The following is a 22,893-nucleotide window of genomic DNA, read 5'->3' on the forward strand; positions in this document are numbered from 1 at the left end:
CTTACCAAGTATTAAAACACACCACAAAGCTTTACAATTAAATCCATAAGTAATACACACATAGCACACACAGTATCAATGAGATGAAAGAAAAAACTTAAAAATATACCTAAATACAGACTGAATGTACTATAGGAAGGTAGTATTTCAAATCAGGATATAAAATAGGATTATTCAGTAATGGTACTGTTGTGCTTGGAAACTACCTGCACTGTGGACGCTGAATGGAGAAAGGTGAAGTTGGAACAATTCCTCACAGTGCTTCATAAATATTGCAATAAATGAGCAAAGGCCTCAATGTACAAAATGAAATAATGCAGTGACGAGAGACGGTGTGGTGACTTCTTACCAAGTTAAATACAGCCTATGTTTAGGAACACATTCAAGTTCCTAGGCATTTACTCAATTTATTAATAAACTTGCAAAAATTTACATTTTTATTTCTCACAAAATATCAGCTAAAATGGCTATTATTTTACCTTTTAATTCTGTTTCAAAAATGTTAAGATTGACTTAACAGATAAGTATATCCTTAGCCAACTAAAGAATGGCATCATGTTTTCCAGTTTCTTTATAACTAAAGGGAAATAATAAACAAAGAAAACAGCACCAATTAATCCAGAATCAATTATACAACTTCAACTAATGTTTATAATCAATACTGTGTTCTCCAATTTACTTGACACAAGCTAGAGTTACTGGAGAAGAAGGAACCTCAGTGCAGTGTCACCACCAGACTGGTCTCTGAGAAAGCCTGTGGTGCATTTTCTTCTTTATATCGCTCCAATTTTAGTATACGTGCTGCCAACACGAGCACACATTTTCTTTATTGATGATTAATATGGGAAGGCCCAGATTACTGTCAGTGGGGTCACCTCTGGGCACGTGGTCCTGCATACTGAAAGAAAGCAAGCCAGTAAGCAGCACTCCTCCATGACATCTGCCTCACTTCTTGCCTTCAGGTTCCATCCCTGTTTGAATTCCTGCCCTGACTTCCTTCAGTGGCAGACTGTGATGTGGAAGTGAGAGCAAAATAAACCCATTCCCCCCAGAGCTACTTTTGGTCACTGTGTTTTATCAGAACAGAAGCCCCAATTAAGACAAATTCCTACCTCCACATCTATTACATGAACAATTAATAAAACTAACACACAAAAGGAACTACTTAAGACATTTTAAAGAAAACTGATGTCATTCTGTAATTTCGTTTGACTTCTAAACAAACAAAGGCTGTTTAGTTCATCATATGACCTAGCTGGCATTCTTCACCACTGACTCACAGACTGGGACTGCACACTAAAAAACATGTGAGTATCTTGGGAAATTTGAAGTATCTTTCAAAACATCAGATTTTATGTTTAATACAATCAAATAGTTTGGTCTCTATAAAAGCCATATAACCTATCTAAGAAAGTAGGGAGAACATGAGTAGTTTTTCAAGGCTGATACAATTACTAAAGATTATTCATCAGTGATTGAACTTTGTTAAATACTGTTTATAACCAAAATTGATGTTAAATTAGAAAATGTTTTTATTTAATCCAATACTAATAAACATTAGAAAAACACGTTTCTAAGAGTGACTGGCTATATTAAGGTATTGTGTACTAATTACAAAGCAGCATTTACAAAACAGTGTATACAATGTGCTTATTATATATGATCAGAGATATTTGTGTAAAGATACAATGAAAAATATAGATTAAAATCTTTTTACCTACAGAAGGTGAGTATAAGAAATGGGGGTGGGAGTAAGATTGATCACTGTCCGCTTGCGGACAGGTATGCTGATGTGTGCTTACAGCCCAGGACTTGAGATGGAGGAGAAGGCACGAAGATGAAGAGCACAAGCCATACTGTATTTGAACTCACTGCTCTCTTGAAAAAACTTAATGGGAGAGGGCTAGCTCAGCAGCTACGAGCACCTGCTATGAGAGATACTGTGGTAATAGAACACGACACAGTGATAGAGCAGGACACCCGACATCTTTCTCTGGTGCTGCATGTGAGCCTCACACAAGCATAAGCAACACACAAGTCAAACTCTCATTTTAAAAAGAAGCTTAACATTTATCTATTACAGACTTGATCTGGGAACCTATAATGTTCCTATAATGCTAATCCTTTGGTCTTGTAGACAAATGGCATCTCTGGCTCACAGTATTTCTAGAGGCACACAAAAATGTTAAAAACCTTAAGGATTTTAAAAAAAAAAAGAATCTTTATATTAAAATGGCTAAACATATATGGAAATTTCTTCATAACAATTCAGTGATAAAATTCTGCATTTATATATTTTTAATAACAAAAGTATCCCATAAAAGCAAACCTGCCTTAGGGCCAGGGAAGTCTGAATGGTACTCTATGCTTTTCATTTTCTGTAATGAAAATATTGAGATGCTACAATAAAGCAGAAACACATGTATATACATAAACAAAAACCATATATACATACATTCATTCACTCATTCACTTATCATTGTATAAGCCAAGCAGACCCAGAATTCTTTATGTAGCACAATCTATCTATGATAAATGCCCATCAATCTTCCTGCCTCTGCCTACTGAGTACTGGGATTACAGGGATGGGCCATCAACTCTGGTTCCCAAAAACGTCTTACTTGAGCCAGGGAAGATATCACACATGACTTAAACCTCAATAATACCAAAACAGTTTTCTCCATTACTATTTAGATTTCCAAACCATTAGCAAAGGCTCTAACAAGATGCCTCATGAGTGTAAGCAAATAAATGCTTAGAAAATGATGGTTTACAGTGGTTCTCCACCTGTGAGTCATGATCCCTTTGGGGGTCATATATCAGATATTCTGAATATCAGATATTTACATTATAATTCTTAATGGCAGTTGTGAAGTAGCAACAAAAATAATTTGATGGTCGGGGTTACCACAACATGAAGAACTATATTAAAGGGGTGCAGCATTAGGAAGGTTGAAAACCATTGGCTTAGAAGAACTAGAGACCTGCAATTCTTTGGGGAGCGGAGAAGGAGAAAAAAAAAGAAGGGAACGAAGGGAAGAGAGGAGGAGAAAAACCACAAATGAACAAGAGCAGATGAATAAGAAAACCATTCCTGATTAAGATGAAATTATCTCCTAAATAAATTCCTAGATTTAGTATAACGAATTCAAATTCCCAAACAATAACTCAAATGTTAAGGATACACTGGGGGGAAAACATGTGGATTGATTTTTTTTTTTTTAAATAGCATGTACCTAAACGTACTGGTGCTGAGTAAGACAAAATGCAGACAAAAACATTCTTATGGCTAAAAAAATTAGTAAATTTCAGATATATAAGAAAAAAGGTATAATGACTACAGCTGGTACAATGTTAACATAATAAAAAAAATTGACATAATTTCTTTATCATTAGACACCATACAAAACTTCATGTTGATTTTCAACCAGAAAAATAGGAAACATTTCTAGTAAAGAAAGAGAATGTGTGTTTGTGATTTTAGACCCTTGGCCAAATTATTTTTAAAAAGTACTTACAGAAAAAAGAACACTAAAGTAAAGAAAAAAATGAAAAATAGTGAGAAGCAAGAACAGACTTCATAACTGCTGACAGTAGACAAAGCTGTACTTTTAAAATACACCAGACCAATCTTGTTTGGTACCCAGTCCTAAGGGGACAAACACCAGATAGGACTTTAATCAAGGGTGTACACTTAACCAAGTGCCAAGCACTTTGATAGAGCATCAACAGAACCAGAATCTGAACCCAGAGTCCTTTCAGAGTCCATGCTTTCAACCACTGAGTTACCTGTTTCTTTCCTCTATACAGAAAAAAAAGCAAACAATTAGATCTACAAATGCACTAAACAAATTTACTACATAAATTACTAAAATACACAAATAAGATTTGTTTTTGTCGCTTTGTTTTGTTCTTTGCTGGGGGCTGAATGCAGGGATTAAGAGTGTGCACCACAACCGCCCAGCAGAAAACAGTCTTAATACAATAAATATAAAGATGAAAGAGGTAGAGGCTAGGAAGATGGCTCAATGGGTAAAAGTGTTATCATGCAAACCTAAGGAACTAAGTTCAGTCCCAGAAACCCATGTAAAGGTGGATGGAGAGAACTCATTCCTCAAAGTTGTCTAGTTGTGACATACATGTTGCTTTTCTCATGGCCAAGACCATATCCAGACCAGAAGCAATTTAAGGGCTTATTTTGGCTACAGTTTGAGAAGGCTACTGTTCACTTTGGTGTGGAAGACAAAATGAAAGGAACATGAGGCAGCTGACCACATCTGACTTCAGGAAGCAGAGAGGGCACAGGATGTAGGGCCATGATAGTCCCTGAAGGCACATTCCCAGTGACTCATTCCTTCAACAGGGTTCCACAGCCAAAGGTTCTACAAGAGTCCCAAACAGCACCACCTGCTGGAGACCAAATTTCAAACATAGGAGACTAAGGGGTAATTTCGCATTCTAACCACAATAAGGTAAACTAATAGAACAAGTCTTCAAATATTTTTAAACTAATTCAGAATTGTGATATGCTTTGCTCTTCTAATTTGTCTTAATTATTAGAAGGATGAACAAAAACTCTTGACTATTTGAACACTCACCCAGTGCGAGATTGGCCAACCTTATCACAAATATCCAAGATGAGGCCCCAGTCCTCAGCAGTATTCATCTCACTAGTTGCTTTCTCTGTAGATTATAAAAGAATTACAGAAACATTAAAGTAAAATTGTTATAACATATTATCACATTCAAATCACAAAACTTAATCAAGTCTCAACACCAAACCCAAACAGTTGCCAGCACTATGATTAATCAGACTCTGATGTCCGGCTTTCAAAGGCGCAAGTTCAATCTATCACAATCTTCCCTATTCACACTTCATTTGCTTTTGGCATCATATGGAAGCCATTGATTTTTCTCCATTCCAGTCTATCCCTACCTGCAAACAGACAAAGTAAAGAAAGACATTTTCAGAAAAGTTTTAGCTTTACTTGACAATGAAAGGGACAGGGACTAAGCACTCATCTCTATGAAAATATTTCATGTAATTAAGTTATTTAGCTACATTTGTTGATTTGGCTTTGTCAGCATGGAGAGGAAAGAAGGTCCCCCCCCCAAAAAAAATCAAGTTTTTACTATTTTTTCCTATAAGATAGCTCAGTGAATAAAGCACTTGCCACACTTGAGTTTGACGTCTGGATTCTACACTGGAAAGAGAGAACTGACTCTTGAAATTTGCCCTGTGCACACATGTACATGCATACACACAAGCAGTAAAAATAAATTTAAAAGTTGGTATATTAAAGACATTAATAGAGGCAGGTAGATTAATTTTTAAAAACAAGGGCAATATAAACACAGCAAGCTTTTGGCAGCAAACATTCTAGCAATATAGATATACAGGGTAACTATGGAGAAGACATAAAAAGGAGAATCAAAATAGGAATAATAAAGCCTTAAGAACAAGGCTGGGTTTTACTACTGCATTACAAGGAAGTTCAAAACCTGGCAACATCAAGAAACTCTAGAAATTAAAGTGAGCAAAGAAGATTTAAAAGGAATGAATGCCAGCTATAGGGACACACACCTTTAATCCCAACACTTAGCAGGCAGATGTAGGTAATTTCTACATTCAAAATCAGCCTGGTCTACACAGGAGGTACCAGGCCAGTCAGATAGGTAAGACCCTGTCTCAAGAGAAAAAAAATAGAACTGGGATAGGTATGCAAAATGAGAAAAGATCATTTAAAAAGAGGAATGAATAGCAGCCTTTTGAAATGGAGGCTGGTCACTAACTGCCTTCCTTATTCAAGGGTCCTAGCAACTATATCTCCTCAATGGAACAAAGAATGAATGTTTGCTTTCTGGAGATCAAACAAGGCTTTTCTGGACTAGCAGACATGAGAATAGTAAAGATGGCGTAAAAATAAAGTATTAATTCTTGGTTCAGCATGTAAGGAGAAACGACATCATCCCTCCAACCCAACAAACAAAAAGCTGAATACATTGAAAACCTAACTCTTTTTAGATCCTTCAGCGAAGGGAATCTACCACCAAATGCTGACCCAAAAACTACACAGAGAAGCAAAAGGAAAGAATTCCAACCTAGCACAGTCATCTCCATAGGAACCAATGACAAGCTGGAGGACCCAAACCTAAGAGACAGACTGGAAGAGTTCAGTGAGGACAAGTCCCCAAGTTTTAAACTCCAGGGGTGAAATCACAAGGATCCACACACAAAATAAGTTTTTACTGCAAGAATTACACTAGGTGCAAAGTGAATGTACAAAAGAAATGCTAGGAGGAAAAATGAAACAATTTTCAAAGACCCTAGAGAACTCAGTTCTTATTACAGACTCTTCTTTGAATAATTAAGGTCTACATTTTATCAACTAACCAAATTAGTTTAACCAGAGATAAACTCACTTGAGGTAGGAAACATCCCAACTCTACCTTCCTCAAGCTTTTCTCCTGAAGGAAGAGGAGCACCCAACTACAGTCCACCCTAGTCACACTGCCTTACATGATAGAAAAACACTAGGAAGCATTGTGAAGTTCATGGTCCAGAGGCACAGGCTCATCAATGTAATCACCATGTTGCCACGCCTCTCTGATACATTGCTCAGGCCTATGGAATGGTCACTAAAGATCTAGCATGGGTTCCTATTCTCCAGTAAACCATGTTGGAATTTTAGCAAGTTTACAAATCAAACTAAAAGACAAAAGCAATCTGAAAAACAAAGCAAGCTTCTGACTGATAGATGACAGAATACTGGAGTTAAGAATTTTGAAACTATGATTAATATGCAAGAACTGTCTACAAGAACAACAGAAAAATTCTAAGGAAGAATAAAAATGGATATTAAACATCAAAATCATAGACAAGAGGTTAATGAAATTTCTCAGTCTGTAAAGCTGTTTGACATGCATTCATGAGAACTTGAGTTTGATCCCCAGTATATACACTTTAATAATAATAATAATAATAATAATAATAATAATAATAATAATAATAATAATAATAGCATCTAGGCACTGGTAGCGTACACCTTTAATCCCAGCACTCAGAAGACAAAGGCAGGTGGATTTCTGTAAGTTTAAGGCCAGCCTTGTCTACAGAGCTAGTTCCAGGACAGCCAGGGCTGTTAAACAGAGAAACACTGCCTAGAAAAACTAAAATAATAATAATTGTAATAATCATAATCATATTATCAGAAGAAGAGAAAGAAGCAAGAGCAACGAAAGCAGAAGTAGCTAGGCATGGTGGTACATAATTATAGTTCCAATACTGAGGAGACGGAGGTAAATGGGTCTCTAGGGCCCACTGGCCATTCATCCTAACATCAATGACCTACTTTTTGCAATAATAGAAAACACACTTTTCTCTAGCCCATGTGCAAATTCACCAATAAAGACTGCATCCAAACCATAATATACATTAAGACAAGTACTATAAATACAAACTATATAGTGTTTGCTTTCAGGCCACTAAAGAATTAATGTAGTAAGCAATAACTAAAAAAATCCTTAAATACATGGAGACAATACACTTATTTTATTAATCTGTTTATGTGTTTATGTGCACACATACGTGTATGAGAAATCAGAGGACAATCTGCAGAGTCAGTTCTATATGCATGTAGATACTTGAGATCAAACTCAAGTCATGCAAACACCATTACCACTAAGTCTATCTCATCTCACTGGCCCTAGTTTTTTTTTTTTTCCTTTTATTATGTCTTGTTGCTGTTGTTGTTTGTTCTTGTTTTAGGGTTTTTATTTTCAGATAGGATCTCATGTAGCCCAAGCTGCCTTGGGCTCACAATGTAGTGAGAATGACCCTGAACTTCTGATCTGCTTTTCTCTACTTCTCAGTACTGGGGTTACCAGTGCATCACCACACCTAGTTCATGAGGTTCTAGGAATGAAAATCCAGGGCTTTATATATGCGAGACTAGCACTTTACCAACTTAGCTACCTCTTAGCCCGATATACTTCTAAACAACATGAATAAAATAGTTTAAAGACTCTGTAATGGTGTGAATAAGAATGCACCCATAAGCTCATACATTTAAATGCTTAGTCATCTGGGAGTGACACTATTTGAAAGGATTAGAAGGATTAGGGGGTGTAGCCTTGGAGGAGAAAGTATGTCACTGGGGGTGGACTTTGAGGATTCAAAAGCCTAGTATCCCTGCTTGTGGATCAGGACTCAGCTCTCAGCTACTTCTCCAGCACCATGCCTGCTTGCTGCCATAATGGAAATGAACTAACCCTCTGAAGTTGTAAGCAAGCCCCCAATTAAATGTTTTCTTTTATAAGAATTGCCTTGGTACTGTGTCTCACAGCAATAGAATAATGACTAAGATAGCCTCCGAACAAATGAAATATAAAGCAAGCTGACAAAACTGAAAACAGAAAAGCAAGTTTTACAAAAATCAGTACAACTACTGAAGAGCAGCAAAATCAATATGCATCTAGGGAAGTTAACTGGAAAAAAATACAAGGTACTAGTACTAATAATCAGAGAGAGAATTTCATGAATATTACAAAATAAATATTAAAAACCCTATGCCCACTAATTTGATCACTTGGATGAAGCAAGCCAACTTGTTTCAAGGTATATGCCTAGGTAAGAAAACAGATAATCCAAACAGGCTATCTATTAAGGAAATCAAATTAAGAAAGTTAATAATCTTTCAAACCACAAAGTATCAGGACCAATTGAATTTATAAGCGAATTCTGCAAAACATTTAAAGAAAAATATTAAAGCAATTCTCCACAATCATTTGCAAAAGACAAAAGCAGGGAAAATGCCTCCTAACTTATCAACATTTCCAATGTTACTATTAATACTCAAGTCAGGCAACACTGTTAACTTGAAAACTATGAATAAATCCTTTCCATAATTATAAATGCAAAAAATCCCAGCAAAATGTGAAGAAACTGAATTCAACAATGTTTAGAAAATTTATATGCTTTGACCAAGAGAGATCTGTACTAATTGTGCAAGGCTGACTAAACATCAAGACTAACACCTTCTGAGACAGGCTTACAAGACTTCTTTGTGTGCTCTGCTCAATTATGAAAGACGGACACTAAAAACAAAACACAGAGGGTCGAGGAAAGTCTCTAGTAACAAACCACCAGAAAACCCTTGATGAAGGTCAAGATCAAAGTATGTTATCGGTACTTCCAATGTGTGTTCAATTTTTTTTTTCTCCAAGTATTAATCAGGGGCACTCGGCCAAGGATTAACAGCTGAAATAATCTTCTAACATGAAAGATTAAGGAAAACACAAACGACTGGGAAAAAGAAAACAGAACAAAGCAATTTAGGTTAAACAGAAGCTATGTACAATGGTCAAGGCTGCACAGAAGCACAAAGTAGTTAGGCTTGTCTAGGAAACAGTGATAAAATAATGTAATATCATTATGACCTTCAATACAAGTTTAATTTTTTTAGCCTGAGACTAATCAACCCATACCAATATTCTTATTTGTAGTAGCTTATCACAATCATGTTAACAATGAAACCCCTGTTTCCTTCTCCTCAGTGCCCTGCTAATTCAAGAAAATTCTCTATTTGACATACTACTGAGAGCCAAGGTGTTGGAAAGTTTAATAGCATAAAATACTTTGCAGGCTTACAAAATGATTGATATCATAGCTGTCAGGAACATAGCATAGCTTACCAAGTTAGTCTCTAGCACTGGACAACTAGAATAAACACCTAGCAAGAAAGGCAATAACACACAGGTACTAGTACATACAGGACTTATGCCTCACTGTCTATACCATCAGGCTTTGGTTGTTACAACAAAATATCTCAGACTGGTTGCTCTAGCAGACACATCAGTACATCCTTTAATAAAGACCTCACAGTAGATTTTAACACAACAGTCACACAATTACATAAAACAGGAGGCCATGGGATTTTAGAGAACAGGCTCACTTTAAAAACTATAAAAACAGCAGCTTGTTCTTATAGAAACTAGTCCAGGTTCCATACGACTACAATGATCTCTTCCAATGGTTTGGTACTTCCAATAACCTAACTATTTCCTACTAAGTTCCACCTTTTAAGGATCCCATCACTTCTCAACATTGCCACAGTGGGCACCAAGCTTCCAGCTCATGAACCTGAGGGGCATATTCAAGCTACAATACAATACAATACAATGTACGATCTTTTAATAAGTAAAATAGCAAAAGCAACTTATTAATTCCTGTGTAAGAATACACAATTTTCAAAGCATTTTAATTTCACTGTCAGGCTCAGAAAGCAGTATCTCAAAGTAAAAGCCTCATATGAAGCTTTTTTTCCTCTTGACTTCCTGTTCTGTCCTGTCCTACATTCTTCCATAACCAAAGACATAAAACTAGAACTATTCTTTGCAAGGGTGTGTTACAGTAACTAAAAGCCATTCTTTCCACAGTCAGCAGTAAAAACTAGGATTTCTCTAATCTTCCTCTGTCTAGGAGCTGGCCACTAAGAAAAAAAAATTAAGAGCCTCATTCCGGAGGTGTCCTGCTTCCACTCGGGAGAAACAACCGCTACAGCACAGAGGGGAGCCATCTCAGAGGTCGGGTCTTGCTAAGTCTTTCTACTCAGGCCATTACCATTAGCTCATAGCCTTTCTTTTCAGTAACTTTACATAGCTCTGCAAACATCAAATTTAAGCATAAAATGAACAGAACATCCCAGATGTCTGAGACTTAAATTAGACAGCTCCCATGTTAAAAAAAAAAAAAACTATGATCATATCAATTTGTTATGTGTATCTCTAGATAATCTGTCTTAATTGAGTTCCTTTTTAAGACAGGGTCTTGCTACATAGTCTAAGCAACCCTTAAATTCACTGTAGAGCCCAGGTTGGCCCTGATCGCATAATCCTCCTTTCTTAGCCATCTGAATGATAAGAAGACCAATAAACACCACCATGTCCAGTTTAATCTGTCTTGATACAAGAATAAAGACCAGACCATGGTACGATCTCAGAAATAGGATCACCTATCTCACCTACATTGATAAGTTCATTTTATAGAAACTATAAAATTTCAGTACATATTCAAGAAAAAAAAAGGGATTTCAATCCCATTCCAGGTCATATTTGAAGTACCTTACAACTACAATGACAAACAAAATTAACAGATACACACCTAACATGTGATAGGAAAGGTGTCACAGAAATTATAAAGACCAAAACAATTTGAAAGTGGTGATGAAGAAAGAAAAAAAATCAAAAAGGTTGGATATATTTAGAAACTAAAAAGAAATAGAAAGACCTCCTTTCTTTCTACTAAAGCGATAAAGCATAAAGTAATACAAGCAGGAGCGCAGAATAATGAATCCAGACTGGCTGTTATACAGACCACTTTGGAAAAAGCTGAAATAATAAGACATAGTTACACTACAATGTAACACATTAGAAGTATTTGTATTGATTCAAAAAACACCAAACAAGCAAAAATATAATCAAATAAGAGTTGCTAGAAAAAAAATCCTTTCCTACCAATATAAAAAGAGCTTATAAGAAAGAAAATGTGAACAAGTTGATGCGACTGTAATAACTATGCGGGCTGTTTAGAACGCAACTATAAACTGCTTTTTGGTTTTGTTCTGACCAGGTCAGAACTGTTTCAAATCTACCTGCAATTATTCAAGCATCCAAAATATACTCGATTTTTTGAAAATAATCAGCTCTATTTTAAATGTTTAAAAAAAAAAACCATGCTCTCAGCCTAAGTATCAAACAAATGTTAAGAAAGCCCCACAGATAAAAGTTGAGTACCGAAAGCCCTGTAGGATGGGTCCTCACTGTTTTGCATCCCAGAAAAGACTCAGTCAGCCTGAACAGGTATCTCCCAATCTAGTATTTACTTCATCTTTGGGAAGGAGAACCTGTTGTTACTTTGATTTGGTAGTATATTTTAATATTTAATTCATCTTGGACTGGCAGCCAAGCAGGCTATTTTTCAAAGAGATGCCTATATGTAATTAAAATATTTAAATCTTAAAACCTAATTAAAAATACATCTAAGTGATCAAAATGAAACCTATTTTTTAAAGTTAGTAGCTAACTAAAAGTAATAGACCTATTTTTGATAAACTATAAATTATCTATCACAATTATGACTTCATATTTCCTAAATTAATGATATTTCCAAGAATATATGGCATCTTAGTTTCATTTCTGTTGTTGCGATAAAACACCATGACCAAAAAAAAAACCTGGGGAGGAAAAGGTTTATTTGGCTTACATATCCCAGTTAAGTTCACACACACACACACCCAAAAAAATTGCAACCAGCATATATGGTATAATCCTTAGCAAACATGCTGAACACTGAATTCCTTCTTCACTTCCTATGTATACAATCAGCATCTGACTCAAATTTGTATTTGGTGCGTGTCTTTCATTCCAACGCTCGGGAGACAGAATTAGGTGGATCTCTGAGTCTGAAGCCAGCCTGGTTTCCAGAACAAGTTCCAGGACAACCAAGGTTACACAGAGAAATCTTGTCTCAAAACAAAACAAACAAAAAACCAACAATGAAATTTACAACTCTGAACTGATCACATCATTTCTGATGCTGCCTTAAGATCAACCAAATAGTGGCACAATTCTTCTCAACACTTAAAATAACTATTTCCCAAATCAGAAGAATATAACCCAGGCAGTGGTGGCCTTTAATCCAAGCCCTCTGAAGGCAGAGGCAGGGGGGATCTCTACAAATTCAAGGTAAGCCTGGTCTACAAAGCGAGTTCCAGGACAGTCAGAGCTATTACACAGAGAAACCCTGTCTTAAAACACACACACACACACACACACACACACACACGCACACACACACGCACATAAGCACGCACACATCACCACCAACACCAAAAGCCAAAAAAACCAAAAGACCTACCAGTAGCAACTCAACATGGTTTTATAAACAGCAAATGAAGTAAAAACTATTAATTTCTAAGATAAAACCAGAGCATGGGGGGGGGGGGATGGACATCTCTCTCTCTCTCTCCCTCCCTCCCATGCAGGCACACACACATGCACCAGACATATTTCTAAAGAATTCAAAGCTTATGATCTCATTTTATCTTTAGATTATCTCTACAGTTGTGGTGGTTTGAATGGAGATGGGCCCCCATAGGCTCATAGCGAGTGGCACTATTAGGAGATGTGGCCTTGTTGGAAGAAGTATGTCATTGGGGGTGGGCTCTGCCTGCTGATCCAAATGTAGAACTCTGGACTCCTTCTCCAGCACCATGTCTGCCTGAATGCTGCCATGCTTCCTGTCATGATGATAATGAACTAAACCTCTGAACTGTAAGCCATTTCCAATTAAATGCTTTCTTTTAAGGGTTGCTGTGATCATGGTGTCTCTTCGCAGCAACAGAACACCAACTAAGACAACAGTCATAAAAAGGAGGTAAGGATTTTCTAAGACAACAGTCATAAAAAGGAGGTAAGGATTTTCTAACAGTACTCAAAAGGTTAACACATGAATACCTCAACTGCATTTTAAGTCTTCTTAACAGTTACTGAGAAGGAGTTATTTCTGATTTTCTAAAATGACTGTTGAACATTTGAGAAAGCAAAGAAATAAGACAGGATAATTTCTTCTAACAACCACTCTTAGGAATGGAGAGAATTATAATCATAGAAGTCAAAATATCACATAGGTTACTGGCCTGTGTAACAATGTAAACAACTGATGTCCAGTCATGAAAAAACAAAGGGAAAAATGTTAATTGAAAAAAGCTTCATTATAGTTTTGAACATACTGAATTTGAGGTATATGAAGCATATTCAACACCAGTAAAGAATCAGACTATCAAGTATTTTCACAAATAACCCTGATAGCAATCCTATGAGTGAGATATGTTCATAACTACTTAAAATACTGAAAAGTAAATTCAAAGGGGCTTGATTTGGTCCAATACAAAGTTCTCCCATTCACCAATAGTAATTTAGCAAACTGTCTACTATCATAACTATGACTTTACATTTCATAAGCTAAATGTGCAATATTTTCGCAAAAGCCAAGATCTCTGCACTTTACGACAGTAGTTCTCAACCCGTAGGTCACGACCTTGTTGCTAAACCTCTCTCCAAATAATAATACATTATGATTCATTAACATGTTCATAACATATTACATTATGATCAAAACAGTAGTAAAATTATAGTGATGAAGTTGTAATATGAGCAATTTTATTCCTGGGGCCACTACAACATGAGGAACTAACTGTGTTAAAGGGTCATATTAGGAAGGTTGAGAACCACTGGTTTAGGACAAAAATTAATCTAACTGTGACTCCATGATGCTGACTGGATTAAGCGAAATGCTAAAAAAAAAAAGTAAGCACAGCTGATTAACAATATGCAGAATATGGACTGGTCAAAGAGTTTGACTAAAAATGATTTTTTAAAAAAATAATTAACTTATTTATTTTTATTTAGACAAGGTCTTGTTATATACCTTCGGCTGGCCTGGAACTCACTAGGTAGATCAGGCTGTCCTCTAACGAAAAGAGATCCACCTGCCTCTGCCTCCTGAGAGCTGGAATTAAAGGAGTGGGCCACCGACTACTAAATTATCATAAAAATCAAAAGCAGCATTTAGCAGAGACAAAGGAATGATTCAAAGACATTTCTTACAGCACTAGGTTTACTGCTGCACACCTGTCACCTCAGGACTTAGGAGTCAGAGGTAGGAGCATCTCAAGTTCTAGGCAAACCTGGGATACAGTGAGACCCCCATCTCAAGATAACAAGACCAGGAACTGCAAGGTATAGGTAAGAAGAACTGTGCTTCCCTGATACTTGCAAGGCCTTGGTTAGATCTCCAGCACTGAAGGGAGGGAAGAGGCCAGCACTTTTGTATTTTAATAGTCAAGATAAATGGAGCATTATAAACCAATCAAGGAAAGAAAAGAACAACACGGAAAGGTAAGCTCAGTTCTCTAATAGACTGATTTTTAAGTGGTAATGGAATACCAAACTAACAATCTAGAAAATTATCAGTAATTCATTACTAGATAAATTGTGTGTTTGGTATGTTCCAGGAATTGCCCCAAAGGTACTAGGAACAAGAATGGAAAGTTCTCATCTTTAAGAAGTTTATACCACACAAGACTATCAATTGATGAACTTATCAAGAAAATGAACAAACAGCAGGGAGTAGAAAATGACAGATTCTTTAAGAGAAGACAATGAGGAAAGCCCCTCTCGGAACATGAATTTTGAACAGAGCCCCAAAATGATGTGATGGACATCACAACTTTAAATAACATAAGCAAAGAAAATGACCTATGAAGCTACAGAGGAAGGAATGCTTAGAATGCTCAGATCCAAGAAGCCTTACATGACAGTCAGTCCAAGGATCACAATCATTTCTCCCTCTATGTAGATAAATAGAAAATTAACAGAGATTTTTGAACAGGTGGGTGACCTTATCCAGTACTTTTCAAAGACTAATGACTTTTATAAATGAGACCTTATTGGAGGAACAAAAGAGTAAAGAGAAATCCTACCCCAGAGCCCCAGCCACAGTCTCTGCCTAAAGCGGCTGAGATGGTTGAGTATGGCAATACTGGGGTAGCAAGATTCTGAACAGACGTTAAGTAGAACCAAAAGACCTTACTGACAGAATGGAGTGGGAAAGAATCAAGGATGACTCTGAGACATCAGAACTGACTAACAGGAAATATCAATGACTCAATCCACTGAGATGGGCTAGGATGCCAGAATGAGACGCTAGAGGGAAACAGGTTTCTGACATGCTTGTTTTTAGACTCCTATCAAAATCCACTGAAAATATCGAGTAGATGGATACCCAAATCTCCAATACATAGCAAGACTATTTAAACTTGTGAGTCACTGGACTACATGAAGTGTTTAAAGCTAAGAGAGTAGCTTTTTTTGTTTGTTTTAAAAATCTCACTTCACAAATTACAAAAAAAAAAAGAGAGAGACTTTTCTATGTGCTTTTAAAACACTGACTTAGTTCTACCAACCCTATAAGCTAAGAAACATTGTAATTCTTATACTCCTTATTTAAAGGCAAGGAAACAAAGGTACAGAATATCTAACCAACTACCTCAAAGCCACACACTGCTGCTAAAGAGCTAACCTGAAACTTGAATTGAAGCAAATCACTCCAAATTCTACTAAGCCTCCTAAGGCTCTAAGAGAACAAAGTGTCAATGGAGCAGAGGTTTTATACTGAGTCCAGGTTGCTTAACATTAGATATGGGGGGGGGGATACACACACACACACACACACAAAGACTAAAAAGCTAAGCAGAAAACTAGAAAAAAGTCTGGTGACCTAGAAACCTATGGATAAAGCACAGAAGAAAAATTTAAGACTTTAATTAAAAAAAAAAAGATGAAAAACTTGACTTTTGGAATTGGTAAATACAAATCAGTAGGGAACTTGATGGTATAAATTATCTTTATAATTCAAACTGAATTTTTTAAACATCCATGTCTAGCAGATTTAACACAGTTTCAACTCAACAAGCATTTATTCAAAGCTGATTATGTAGCAGCCATCAAACAAGGAGCAAAATAAAGAACACAATGGCCTAATGCTTAATTTAGGAAAGACAAAAAGGTTGAAAATTGTAGGAGTTTGGGGAAGGTGAACAACACAGTAGTTCTGAAACACAAAGTAAACACCCCAAGAGACATTAAGAAGCCAACACTCTTCACTGTATAGAACATAAGCCCACTTAAGAATTTTATGTTTCAAAATGTCAATAATTTTGCTATGAGAAACTCCATGTTGCAGGATTCAGATAACTTAGGTAGAACAAGTCATATCCTAAGCTGGCTTTAAAGCACAAGACATATATGCAGAAGGACAGATTAAATAATAAGAAACAAAAGCATAAAGGCAAGAAAGGGCTTGTCTTTGAAACGGGTGGCATGGGAAGCAAGAAGAGGTTTAGCATTAAGAAATCTATCCGAATCCAGTGCAAATGTAGTTTCGAAAAAATGAGAAGAAACACATATTAGGCCCTGGGTTCCATTCCTAACACCACGAAAACAAACAAGCCAGGAGAATATAAATGTGACTGATTAGCAGGAAGCAAGATGCCATTACAACTAGGTCCATTAGGCCAGGCATGGTGGCGCAGACCTCCCAGTCCCTGGAAGAAACCTGTCTCGAAACTCAAAAAAAAAAAAAAAAAAAATACTAGATATGTAAGTGCTGGAAACAGAAGCACCAAGTATGTTTCATTATAAGCATTTGTCCCGGACACTGATGTAGTATGTTGTAAGCAGGCCAACGAGCAGCCATGCGATGGTCTTCATAGTTCAGTGTCTTAAGTCAGTGAACACTGTGTTCTGTAAGAAAGGGTGCTAAGCACTTAGCAAACACAATTTTCCAATTCATTACTTATTTAGCATTATTGATGATTTCTAACGTTCCATCCACTGCTCAGATTCGGGACATTCATTTAAATCACTATGGACCAAGCAGGAAGTGGCGGTAATATGATTTCCAGTGAGATGCTATAAAGTGCAAATTTTAAAATTCATCTCTCAAAAAACAAAATTCATAAAGCAACTCTCACAAGTTATCCTTACATCCTTTTACTATAGTGATGGCTAAACTAGTCTTGTGGGACTGGTCATGGTGTTGGGTTTGCCTTCTACACTGTTGCCAGCGTAGCTCTACGTGAATTCAAGTCACCCCAAAATTTTCTTTCAAGAAATTCAAATTACATTATGACCTTCAGGCCAGAAAGAGGCACTCTGCTAAACTGATATGATAGATACCTAATACCAATAATTCAGAAAACAACAAAAATTCAACATTTCAGACCCTTCCTAGATGCAAAATCCTCTTCCACATTTCCCCACGGCAGAGGCCCAGTCTGAGGAAGGCATCCCAAAGGCGTTTCAGTTGTTGCCAAGTGGTCCATCTTCGTCTCTCTCAATATTTCAATCTACCCATATCCAGGCCTCTCTCCTCCAGGGACCGTTATAAGAGCGATTAAAAGAATAATAAAAATAAATAAAAAAAAAAACCCTAAGTAACCTGACCTGAAGCATTTTGCCAGTTCCCGGAGCTTTCCATTGGGCCAGGCAAATACTTTGGCGATAGGGCTTCTAAGCAATCTGCTCAAGCCAAGATACGCCCCAGCCCTTCGCTCTTCTCCAGAAGCCGAGCCCCAGCGGCAGATGGCTTCATCGGCTGCTCCTCCCGACGCAACCCTCTACCCCAAATCCCTTAAACAATTCCTTCGAAGCCCCCCGAGTCCCGTGCCGAGGGCCCACTAGGGAGGTTCTCTGCCCCATTTCTTTCCAAGAGGATGAGCCAAGTCCTCAACCCTCTCCCGGCTCCGGAGAGAAGAACGTGGGCTCCTCGGCCTTGCAGCCCGGGAGGGAGGAACGCGGGGGGTGGGCGGCGTGGGCTCGCAGCCAGGCGGGGAACGGACGGACGACGGGGAAAACACTTACCAACATCCTGGTCGAAGGGATTTGTGGCAAAGAGAGGCATGTCCGCTGCGTGCCGAGGTGTTCCCAGGGACTGCCCCTCGACACCGCGGCCGTCAGCGCACGACGGAGAAAGGAGGCCGCTCAGGTACAAACACAGCCACCGGGACGGGCGGTCCAGGGTCCTCGGCCCCTCCTCTCTCCCACCCCAGCAACAGAGGCGGCGGCGGCAACGGCGGAGAAGCGGCGCAGGCCCCCGCGCGGGGCGTGTCGGGAATCCAGGCGACCTGAGCGCTGCCTGCGCCAGCTGGGACAAGAACCCTGCCTTTCCGCCGAGACCCACGCAAGGAGCCTCCTCTACTGCTTCCTCTGCTGACCTCCCACAGGTCCCAGGGATTAGCGGCTATGTTGTGGGCTTTTCCATTGCTCGGGCGTCTCGGGAGGACGTGGTCCTTCAGGCGCGCCGAGGCCGACTAAGCACCTCTGGAGAGTATCAGAGACGAAAAAGAGGGTTCGCTTTGGGTCTAGCGCAGCCTTTAGTTTAACTCCGTGAGTTCATTTTGGTGGGTTGTTGTAACGTAGTAATCCCTCTAGAAGGTCAGACGGTCCTTCGGGCTATCCGAGTAAAATGTTCGGTGTGAGGGGACTAGGAAGTTGCTGGGATCGAGTCACGTGAGCTGGTGGAACTGGCTGGAATCCCGTGGAGGGGAGTGTCAAGGCGCGCAGCCTCCGGAGAGGCTGAGGCAACTCACGCTGGCTCCTTCCCCAGCCTGACATCAGAGGGAAGCTTCTGGGTGTCGGCACCGACTGACTAAACGTGCTGTCACTGGCCGCTGCAGTGACTAGGAGATTAGTCCTTCGCAGCCCGAGATAACCACACACACCCAACAGCAGGAAAAAACAAAACGAAAAATGGAACCGAACATTGCTTCTTGGCAACTTAAAATATTGATTTGGTGCTCTAGTTCGTACATGTGTATCACACACACACTACCCTCTAAACCATGTGGAAATATTAAGGATCATCTCTTGGAAATATTAATAAAATTAGAGAGCTCGTCTTGCACATACAGAGAAATCATGTAAAGTATGTCCAAATAAGAACATATAAATGTAGCTAATAAACAGTTACATGTCAACAACAGGATTGGCATGACAGCACAAGAAAAATGCTTACTTACAAAACTCAATTTAAAATGAGGTCCAATATTGAAAAGAGACGAGCAAATTAAAGTAGTGGTTAGTGTTTTCAGTCATTTAAAGAGAAAAGAATCCCCCAAGCAGTGGTAGTGCACTCCACTAAAGAGACAGAGGCAGAAGATATCTGAGTTTGAGCCTGATGTATCAAGCATGTTCCAGGACAGTCCCAGCTACACAGAGAAACCCCGTCCCAAACAAACAAACCAAAGATAAAAGAATCCAAGGAGTGGGGACTGTAAAGTTGCTGGGTGAGGTACAAATTAACAGTATTCCTAAGAGAAACAACGGGAGGTATATAAGGAGCTTTGGAAAATATGCTTTGGTCCCAACAATTCTGATGTTTAGAACTTAAAGACGTTCTTTAAAAAACATGAACCAAGATATTAGTGACAGCATTGTTTATAATATCAAAGCACTGATGATCACTAAAACGTCTGACATTGAAGAGATTGAACAAACTCATCTCTTAGGTCTGTTTCTTTATAAGAAACAAAAACTATCGAGGATTGAAAAAATTAGTGAAAGTAAATCCGCTCTAATATCGCCTGGCATATAGTAAGCACTCTAGTGCAATCAATAGTTAGGATTGTGTTGCTCAAATAAATCAGAGTGTCTGTGATACAAAACTATTTAGCCATTGAAAGTAACACTAAAGATCTGTACTTACATAGATAGACATCCGAGTACATAAAATTGTAAAGAATGGCTCAGGGTGTGGCTCATTGAAGCAGCTTGTCTAGAATGCAGGAGATCCTGAGTTCAGTCCTTAGCGCTGAAAAAAAAGTCTACAAATACATGTGAAAGAAATTCTGGCAATTTTTAGCAGCCTGAACGAAAATATGAATGACATGGTTATTTCTGGACAATACCACCCTGGATTTTTGTTGTTGTTGATGAATTTTATTTTTTTCTTTCAAATGGGATGGGCAGGTGTTAAAATACAGTATAACAAATTTCATTTGTTAAAGCCACTATTCTTTTAACGTTTTGAAAGGCCAATAATCAGATGCTTGTATGTCATTATGACAAGTGAAAAGTCTTTCTACTATTGTATGGAAAGCAGAGCATTGGCTGTTAGTAGACCTGCTCTTGGTCACTGGACTGACAGAATTAGGTGTCAGCTTATCCACTTACAATGACGGGACTACGCCTTAGGTACCTTATCAGAACTGCTCTGTTTCAGAGCCAGATAGTTATGAAAATATATTTGGGCATGCCTTATGCTCCAGAAATGAAACTGAATTGTTGTGTTGCTAACGAAAGCTACTACTCAAGCTTTAATCATCAATATGTGAGTATTGGGAATAACATATGTTAGTATTGATAACATTAACCATGTGTTCTGACCTAAAAGAGTGACGTTAACTATTAGGGATCTTTATGATGTAATATGTTATAAAGTAGAGGTTTTGAAAATAAGAATGTTATACGTACAAGAAAAACCTGTTATAAAAGGTGGCATGAGTTTGTGTTTTGAAGTTAACTTGTCATATTATCTAAAATATTGAAATTGCTAGTTCTATTTTTAATACCCAAAAAAGACATTTTAAAGACTTGATTGCATGTTTCTGTGATGTGTTTAATAAATTCCATGGTTAATTTTGAAATGTTTTATTCCTTTATTCTGTTGGACTTTTAAAACTGTTCTATAATTAAAAATAAAGATACTTGTGTGTAAAATGAAGCTGCTCTCGGAAAAAATTCTGTTGTTATATTATCCTGGTTAATACACTTAACCCACCGATCTGTAAACCACCCTATCTACTACAGCCAGGATGGTTTTACTAATATATGAATGTGATATCATTCCCTTAGAATGCTTATATGATTCCTCAGTCAGGCAGTCATTCGATAAGTATTAACTTCTTATAGATTTGAGGTCTCTATATGCTAGAAATATAGGCTACACATCAAGAAGAGAGTCCTTAAGTAATTAAGTTATTGCCTGATTATGGGTGTGTAAAGAGTCCTCTCCCTTCAAAATTAGTTCACATTTTTAAAGTAGAGCAAATATAGATGTATTTAGAAACGAGGAGAAAGAGTGTTTAAGAGTGGGAGGAGCTCCAAGGGAGGAATAGCTAATCTTGATTAAGCCTTTAATGAACTGGTCCTGATCACCCTGTGTCTTCATGGACGTTAGTGTTTTCCAGACTACCACAGCTGTCCAGATGTCCCATACCTTCCATGACCCGAAGCAAACAACTTTCACCCTCTTGTTCTCTTTAGAAATCTCTGGACACTCTCTGGATCTTCACTTAGATCTCCCTGACAAAAGCCTCTCCTAACTCAACACCTGACCAGTTAATACTACATAATAAATTTTTGTTGATTAATTGGTTGAGTGGTCATTTCTATCACAACACTCAGTGGTGTAAAATTTGTTCCAGGTATTGATTGTTTCACAACACCGTCTAAATGTGGCCTCTTAGAATAAAAACAATGATTTCTTTTGCTTTGGTCAGACTTCAGCAGGGACAGTTTGCCTCTCCTCCATACAGCACTCACAGGAGGCGTGCGAACGCCTGGGATGACTGCAGCACATTTGCAGGATCTAGAGGACTTGCTCAGTGTGTATCTGGCAATAGACGCTGGAAGTTTGGTGAGTCATTTGGGGCTGTCAGCCACACCAGCTGCACAGAACTTGCAATGTGTCTGCTTGGCTTCTCTCAGCATATTGGATGGACATAAGTCAGAATATTCCAGGAGCCAGGAGGAGGAAGCTACCAATTCCTTAAGATGTGGACCAGGAAATGGGGATAGCATCACTTCAATTATGCCCCCACTGAAGTCACAGTGTCTATATTCAAGAACTGAGAACAAAACTCGCCTTTTGGTAAAATGGCTATTAGGGAATTGTAATAGGGAGCATGTTTAAACACTACCACAATATTGTAACCTCTATGTAAGCATTATATTTTGAATTATTTATCTATATGTATGGGCTCGTTATAGTTTAGTTGTTCCACAGATATTTATTAAATAGAATAAATGCAATCTGCTATGATTAAAATGTCATGTTACTATTACTGGCCATAAGGAGGTAATGAAATCTGGACTTACTTTATTGTAAGAAAAAGAAAGCTGGGGGAAATACATGTGTTATGGATTAGATATGAAATGTGTCTTGAAGGCTCATGTATTCACACTGGTGATGCTATTGAAGATGATCAGATCATGAGGATGCTAACCTCATCAATGGATAATGTTCATAGCTGAATGGAAAATGCAATCTAA

The 22,893-nt window shown here is 37.9% G+C and overlaps 1 protein-coding gene across 2 annotated transcripts in view; it reads right to left on the reverse strand.

Moving 5' to 3' along the window:
- Nucleotides 1-18,734, reverse strand: part of Stam (signal transducing adaptor molecule) — a 54,388-nt gene extending 35,654 nt beyond the window's left edge. The window contains exons 1-2 of one of the 2 annotated variants that reach the window (XM_050144756.1): nucleotides 18,484-18,734; nucleotides 4,599-4,683 (exon numbers count right to left, since the gene is read on the reverse strand). In XM_050144756.1, coding sequence (XP_050000713.1) covers nucleotides 4,599-4,683; nucleotides 18,484-18,523 — 125 coding nt within the window. In that variant the 5' untranslated portion in view covers nucleotides 18,524-18,734. Of the gene's footprint in view, nucleotides 1-2,333; nucleotides 2,379-4,598; nucleotides 4,684-18,483 lie in introns of those variants that run through there. The other variant, XM_050144757.1, reaches the window with a different exon arrangement.
- Between the last annotated feature and the right edge of the window lie 4,159 nt (nucleotides 18,735-22,893).

This window comes from Alexandromys fortis, unplaced genomic scaffold (genome assembly GCF_014885135.2).
Source record: "Alexandromys fortis isolate MF-2015 unplaced genomic scaffold, M_Fortis_MF-2015_v1.1 scaffold_52, whole genome shotgun sequence".
In the NCBI taxonomy this organism is placed as follows: domain Eukaryota; kingdom Metazoa; phylum Chordata; class Mammalia; order Rodentia; family Cricetidae; genus Alexandromys; species Alexandromys fortis.